The 7,982-nt window shown below is 43.8% G+C and overlaps 1 protein-coding gene across 4 annotated transcripts in view; it reads right to left on the bottom strand.

The window, feature by feature from the left end:
• Positions 1 to 5,004: 5,004 nt before the first annotated feature.
• The window catches only part of chl1a (cell adhesion molecule L1-like a), a 66,129-nt gene continuing 63,151 nt past the window's right edge, over positions 5,005 to 7,982 (bottom strand). For all 4 annotated transcript variants that reach the window (XM_058764349.1, XM_058764350.1, XM_058764348.1 and 1 more), the window contains one exon: positions 5,005 to 7,402. In XM_058764349.1, the coding sequence (XP_058620332.1) occupies positions 7,201 to 7,402 (202 nt within the window). In that variant the 3' untranslated portion in view covers positions 5,005 to 7,200. The remainder of the gene's footprint in view (positions 7,403 to 7,982) is intronic.

The raw sequence follows: 7,982 nt of genomic DNA, 5'->3' as shown, positions 1-7,982 counted from the left end.
GGGACGTGACGTCTCCGTTCCCTTCTTCAGGGAACGAGGGTTACATACGTAACCGAGACGTTCCCTTTCAGTCGGCCACTCCGAGTCACGTCGGATGACCGACGAATTGGGATCCCTACCAAAACGCCACAGGAGCTGCCCCTTCCAGTGCTCTGTGTAGGCCTCCTGATCCTTCCTATAAGGTAGACGATAGGACCAGGCTCTACACAGAGAAGGTCAACTACTGTTGTTCCTTGGACAACCCAGACAGTAGGACTTGGATAACACTGGGAAGTGTGCCCTTCCATTTGGAAGAGGCACACTGCGGAGTCACCTCCTCCCCGAGGGGGTTAAGTGGCATTTAGACATGTGAAGTAACCCCGTAGGGCCCTATTGCACATGGAAGTCTCTGAGATGGCACAGGCTGCATCATTAGAGATGGCAGAACGTGGCCTGCCAGGGGAAACACGGCTCTAATAAGCATACCGTGGAATACACATATGGTATCCCGGCAGGGTCTCTCATATGGGCACTAGCCTCACATCAGATTTCAAGAATTCATTGGCTGAAAGGCCTGGCGCTGGACGCTCCGCCACATCCGGACGCTGGAGTGCTGGAGGACTCGACAGGGTTTGCCTGGTTAAGGGACTCTCTGGAGAATTAGGCGAAAGAACGCTGCAAGCCGACTCTGAGCCGGGCCTCTCAGTGCCACTATCCGTTTGAGGTGAGAACACAGGAGGAAACCGGTTCGACACGTAGGCTATAAAACCTAGCGAACGTGTTAGGAGTCGCCCAACCCGCAGCTCTACAGATGTCTGCTAGCGAGGCACCACGAGCCAGCGCCCAGGACGATGCGACACCCCTAGTGGAGTGAGCACGCAACCTGAGCGGGCAGGGCACACCTTGTGCTCCATAGGCCAAGGTGATGGCATCCACTATCCAGTGGGCCATCCTCTGCTTGGAGACAGCCTTCCCCTTCTGCTGTCCTCCGTAACAGACAAAGAACTGTTCTGAGGTCCTGAAGCTCTGAGTTCTATCCACATACTGTCGCAGTGAGCGTACAGGACAGAGCAAAGCTAGGGCTGGGTCTGCCTCCTCCAGGGGCAGCGCTTGCAGGTTCACTACCTGGTCCCTGAAGGGAGTGGTAGGAACCTTGGGCACATAGCCGGGCCGGGGCCTCAGTGTTGCACTGGAGTCAGCCGGCCCAAACTCAAGGCACAATTAAATGGGCCGAAAATGCCTGCAGGTCCCCAACCCTCTTGATCGAGGCCAACGCAGTCAGGAGTAGGGTTTTCATGAGAGAAACTTCAACTCGACTGACTGCAAAGGCTCGAAGGGGCAGTTTGTAGGGCTCTTAGCACCAATGCCAAATCCCAAGAGGGTAAGGAGGGAGGCCTAGGAGGGTTTAACCTCCTGGCCCCCCTAAGAAACCTGACAACCGGATCGTGCTTCCCCACCGACCTCCCCTCTACGGGGTCGTGGTGAGCGGAAATAGCAGCAACATAAACCTTAAGGGTGGAGGGGGACAGCCTACGCTCCAACCCTTGTTGCAAAAAGGAAAGCACGGCTCTGATCGAACATCTCCGGGGGTCCTCACGGTGAGAGGAACACCATTCGACGAACAGGTTCCACTTCAGCGCATAGGCCTGTCTTGTGGACGGTGCTCGTACTGAAGTGATAGTGAGAGCTACCTCCTGGGGCAGATCACCTAGAACCTCCGCGTCCCGTCCAGGGACCACACATGGAGTTTCCACAAGTCTGGACGCGGGTGCCAGAGGGTGCCCCGTCTCTGAGAAAGCAGATCCTTCCTCAGAGGAATCGGCCAGGGAGGGGCTGTCGCAAGGAGCATGAGTTCCGGGAACCAGGTCCTGTTGGGCCAATATGGAGCCACTAACAAGACCTGCTCCTCGTCCTCCCTGATCTTGCACAGTGTCTGTGCTAGCAGGCTCACTGGGGGGAACGCATATTTGCGCAGGCCCTGGGGCCAGCTGTGTGCCAGTGCGTCCGTGCCGAGAGTTGCCTCGGACAGGGAGTAGAACCACTGGCAGTGGGTGGTTTCTGGAGATGCAAACAGGTCTACCTGAGCAACTCCGAACCAACTCCAAATCAGCTGGACCGCCTGGGGATGGAGTCTCGCCCTCCGATGCAGCGATCGACATCTGGTCGTCAGAGGGGGCACCGAAGGAAACGCGTGGTGCACTCTGTCCAGCAGAGGGCCCAGCGCGCTCCTTCGGCAGCTCCACCGGCTGCGGAGTGCTTTAGGGGTGAGTAACTCCTCTTGGGGAAGCCCTCACTGTCACCCTCAGATCACCTCTGACTCCACCGGATACAGCGCCGCCCCAGGAACGAACGCTGGATCGCGGCAGAGGCAGAGGGACTCCGCCATGTTTGACATAGCGGAGTCTATTATGCAACTCCGAGATGGTCATGTCCCCACAAGAAAACATGAACCATCCACGAAAGCTTCCTCAGCGTGCTGAATGCCCAGACACGTGAGGCAGCGATCGTGACCGTCCTGAGGCGCCAGGAAGCGACCACACCCAGAAACGCACGGGTGATAAGACATCTTTAAAAGACGCGATCACCCGTGTTGCTCTTTAGAGAAATTTGCTCTTTATTAAGTGCTGAAGCACGCAGGGAGCTGGCCACCACACACTCCTAGTGTGACTGTCCTCACGGAATCGACCTCTTCTCCCGTGAGACCGCGACCACCGCTGCTGCGCTGTAACGCCCGCACTCGCTCGCTCTTCTCACTCGCAGGATAGGAGAGCAGCAGTGATTCACCACCGCTCGGCTCCGAAACGAAAGGATGAATTAATGCGGTGCACGCTGTGATCAGCGGCAGATGGATGCAATAATCGCATGCCAATGTCCATTGGCTCGTTTAGTTACACTCGAAGTGGATTTGTCTCTCTGGCGAGATCCCAATTCGTCGGTCATCCGACGTGACTCGGAGTGACCGACTGAAAGGGAACAAAATAGTTTACATGTATCAGTCTGGAAAGGGTTATAAAGCCATTTCTAAGGCTTTGGGACTCCAGCGAACCACGGCCAGAGCCATTATCCACAAATGGAGAAAACTTGGAGCAGTGGTGAACCTTCCCAGGAGTGGCCAGGCTATCAAAATTACTCCAAGAGCACAACGACGACTCATCCAGGAGGTCATAAAAGAACACAGAACAACATCTAAAGAACTGCAGGCCTCACTTGCCTCAATTAAGGTCAGTGTTCATGATTCAACAATAAGAAAGAGACTGGGCAAAAACAGCATCCATGGGAGAGTTCCAAGGCAAAAGCCATTGCTGACCAAAAATAACAAAGGCCTATCTCACATTTGCCAAAAAATATCTTGATTACTTGAAGACTTTTGGGCAAATATTCTGTGGACTCATGAGACAAAAGTTGAACCTTTTGGAAGGTGCGTGTCCCATTGCATCTGGCATAAAACCAACATAGCATTTCATAAAAGAACATCATACCAACAGTCAAACATGGTGGTGGTAGTATGATGGTCTGGGGCTGCTTTGCAGCTTCAGGATCTGGACGACTTGCCATAATTGATGGAACCATGAATTCTGCACTCTATCAGAAAATCCTGAAGGAGAATATCTGGCCATCAGTTTGTGACCTCGAGCTCAAGTGCACTTGGGTTATGCAGCAGGACAATGATTCCAAACACACCAGCAAGTCCACCTCTGAATGGCTCAAGAAAAACTAAATTAAGGTTTTGGAGTGGTCAAGTCAAAGTTCGGACTTAAATCTGATTAAGATGCTGTGGCATGACCTTAAACAGTCCTTTCATGCTTGAAAACCCCCCAATGTGGCTGAATAAAAACAATTCTGCAAAGAAGAGTGGGCCAAAATTCCTCAACAGCGATGAAAGACTCATTGCCAGTTATCGCAAACGCTTGATTGCAGTTGTTGCTGCAAAGGGTGGCACAACCAGTTATTAGATTTAGGGGGCAATTACTTTTTCACGTAGGGCCAGCTTTTTTCCCTTAATAAATGGAATCATCATTTCAAAACTGCATTTTGTATTTACTCAGGTTATCTTTGTGAAATGAAAATTAGTTTGATGATCTCAATCTTTTAAGTGTGACAAATTTGCAAAAAAAAAAAAAAACAGGAAGAGGAAGAGGGCAAACACCTTTTCATGGCACTATATATATAAATATACTCTCTACCTAGGTCTCCAAGCTTTTTCAGTACAAGGACTCCCTGGTTTATAGCGAGATCCATATTGTATAAATTGAGTGCTGAATTTTAAGCTTATTGTATTTTATGATGCACTTTAATGTACATTGTTACTGTATATACTATACATCATATTTTTATTTTACTTATTTTTATGTCAGAGAGACAATGAAACATTTTGAAACTTTAGCATATATAGTATAGCTTTGGTTAAAATGATTAGTTTTGTTTTGTATACATTTGTTTTTTCACCCCCTTTTGAAGATTTCTGATCTATACACTATTACAAAAGTATACCAATATGCATACCAATATATGCAAAAGAATATTGAATGGCTAAACAATGATCAAGCTAATTACTGTCTACTTCACTGAGTCTTGGCCAGTGTGTTTTATATGTAGTAATCCTGATCTGCTGACCCTCTTATACATGTTTTAGTTCTTCCCAGTCAAATTGGGCGTGTTCAGGCCCATCAGGATATGCTTTAACACTGGCTCTGATTGTAGAGGTTGTGCCCTCAAAACCACTGTGTGTCTTTTAATTGGTACGCCGCTGTATTGTGGAGACGTGCAAATTACAAGGTCAAAGGTCATAAGGTACTCTCCATAAGAACGTGTGTCAGCTTATTACTAAGGAAAAATCTTTATCCACAACTCCTTTACAAGAAACAGTTTACCTGGATTTCTGATGCATACTTCCTAGTTGTGCTGGAATCACAAACTGCTAAATGCTAATAGAAAAAAATCTCTATTACTGTATATAGAGCCAAAATGTTTCTATAAAATGAAAAATGCTTCTATAAATTACTTAAAAATAATTTTTATTGCCCTGTGTGTTTCTGTGGTGAACACTGAAATCATTTAGGTTCATTGTAACAAAATGTGTCGTGATGGTCAACATTTCATTGTATCGTGCATGACAAATATAGCAAAACAGCAAATGTGGGAGTAAACATTTTCAGGTCTGAAGATACAAGGATGAACATTTTGCACAGAATATACTATAACAAAACCTCCTGAGTCTTTAGTATAAGCAATATTTCAGGAAGAATGAAATGCAAAGTAAAAATGCAAAAAGAAAAAATTACAAAAAATATCTACAGATATAATATACAGTGCAAGAACAGAAGAGCATTTTAAAAATAAAACGGTCTCTACAGTGGAATCTCTCAACTAAACCTTTCTAAAAATAGAAAAAAGAAAATGCATGTCATATATCAGCAGAAGGGCTCTCTTTCTCTCAGTAATAATAAATATGTTAGCGGGATTTCAAGTTGGATTTACATTACACTGGATTGCGGCCCAGAAAATATATATTTTTAGGATGGATTTTGGAGACAAAACAGAATTAGAAAATGTAAAGGATTTGCTGAAGACATCAAAAGTATATTGAAGGACTTGATCATACTCAAGTCTTATAGTTTCAATAAGCTAATAAGGCAATCTCAGTACATTATTGATAACCTAATCCCCCTTATGGCGGTAGCTTGCATGCACTAAAACATATTTTTGCATATTAGTGCAAGTAGAAAATTATGGGATCTAACCATTCAGTGTTGACCTTTCTAACCGACTTCTTTCCCATGGCAGCGCCAATGTCATTTTTAATCAAATATGTGGTTAAACAGAAATATGTTTTTGTAGATATACTGAAGAGTCAGAACATAATTGTTTTGTTTCATTGTGTCAGTATCTTGCTGAGAGGCGTGCAGAGAGGTTACGTGATTACCCACACAAGCGAACATGTAACCGAAAATTGTGCTGTCAAGATATCAGTTTTGTGACAGGCCATGAATTATTTATTTATTTTTTCAGCAGGAATAGTGAAAACATTACCTAATCCAACCGCAACCATGCAATCCGCATTAATTCTAAGGTGCACAAACCTGATTATTTTCTTGTTGGGCAAATAATGTTTCATAAAACCAAAAATGATGAAATTATCTGCTCCTCCAACAATGTATATTCTGTCTTCATCTACTCACCGTCAAGTAAAGCTGTATGACTTCTCTCATCATTGATATAAATCCTGCCGTGATATGTTTTGTCGTGCCATATTTGAATATGCACAAATGTGAATGAGATTTGAGAGGTGCAGGAGATAATCAGTGAGTAATGACTTAAAATGTCATATTGTATTGAAGACTTTGAATACCCTTGTGAAAAAGAAATGTGCTTAATTGTAATAAATGTGCACTTGTAGTATACTTCATATCTTAAAAGTACATTTAAAAAAAAAAAAAAAACAATTCTTTAAAGTTACATTTAAAGTTAATATGTTTTAAATATATTTAATTACAACTTTATCATTACAAATGTGTAATTACAAATATATTGAAATACATGACAAACAAGTTTCAAAGGAAATGACATTAAAGTACATTTTAGTTTACCATAAATGCTTGTCAATATTTTCAACAGTACACTTTAACCATATTTCAAAGAAAACAGAACTCTGAAATTACATAGAAAGATGTACTACTTAAGTGGGTCAAGAAACACTCTTAAATTTAAATAGATTTAATATAAATTTAAACTAAAACACATTTTATTTAATTGCAAAGAACATAAGTGTCCATTACAAACCATTACAGTCAGTTAACACTTAAGTATTCTTTTAAAGTATATTATTTGCCTAGTAAGTACTTTTTTAAAGTATGCTAAAGTGTACCCTTCTTTTTCACAAGGGTATAGACATATTTTTGTCCTTTTTTTGGAGCTTTGCAGTCCTTGGTAACCATTTATTTTTATTGTAAGAAAAGAGCAGCATGAACATTCTACTAAATGTTTTAAAAAGTCAGTTGTACCAGTTTGAAAGAGCATAGTGATGAGTAAATGATGGCATAATTTTCATGTTGGCCGGAACTATAACCTGTCATCACCCTTCATATTAATACTGTAAAGAAGTGGTTATTCATGCAAAAGCAAACTCTGTAAAAAACATAGGCACATTCATGGCACATCTTACAAACAAACTTTTCATTCTCGCTGTAAAATAGTATAAAAGTTCCTAAGGTTGAACCAGCATTAAGAAGTCACCGGGCCATGTCCGTTCACCTCTGTGGACACCCTACGCTTGTACACAGAGTACTCGCCAATGAACGACCCGTCTTCGTTGAACTCGCAGTCATCGTCCTCCGATATCACAGAGCTGTCCTCGCTGCTATCATCCGCTTTGATGTCTGTGAACAATTGCTGGCTGCTCTTCAGCGGCTTCTCATCATTGTCACTGTCAAACAGCAAGAAAAATGAGTCAAATTCAGCGCAGAGTGACTAGAATGATGATACTAGTCGAGGCTGGCAGACAGAGCGGGTGGGGAAGAAGGATGCAAGGGAAGGATGCAATCACTGTTTTCTGCTAATTACTAATTGCAAAGACTTCAAGGCCTGATGGCAATTCTCAAAACTAGAGAGAGGGAGAAAATTGCAGTGCGCCGGTCATGCCAGCCAATGAGAGGACCGACTTAAGAGACGCTTTGTGTGCCTGTAGACAAACAGCCTGTCAGGTTACTTTAGTCCCTAAGGAATGATGGGACAAACCAAAATTAGCTGCCAATTTGAGAGCAGGCACACTGCCAGCAAGCAGGTGTCTGTAAGGAGACAGGGGGTCACCTCGTAAGCTCCCAATTACTATGAGATGCCACAACATCTCGGATAGCGATAAAATAAATCCAGACAGAACATTTATTAGGATAAACTGACATTTTGTCCTCTCTTAATTTTGGAAATAATAGTCCTGCTGACCACAAGAGAACAATTCACAGCAGGGAATGTATTGCACCATCTCTCCAAAATATTTAGAGTTAACA

This window comes from Onychostoma macrolepis, chromosome 23 (assembly GCF_012432095.1).
Source record: "Onychostoma macrolepis isolate SWU-2019 chromosome 23, ASM1243209v1, whole genome shotgun sequence".
Taxonomy (NCBI): domain Eukaryota; kingdom Metazoa; phylum Chordata; class Actinopteri; order Cypriniformes; family Cyprinidae; genus Onychostoma; species Onychostoma macrolepis.
This window is presented reverse-complemented; position numbering and strand designations above follow the sequence as displayed.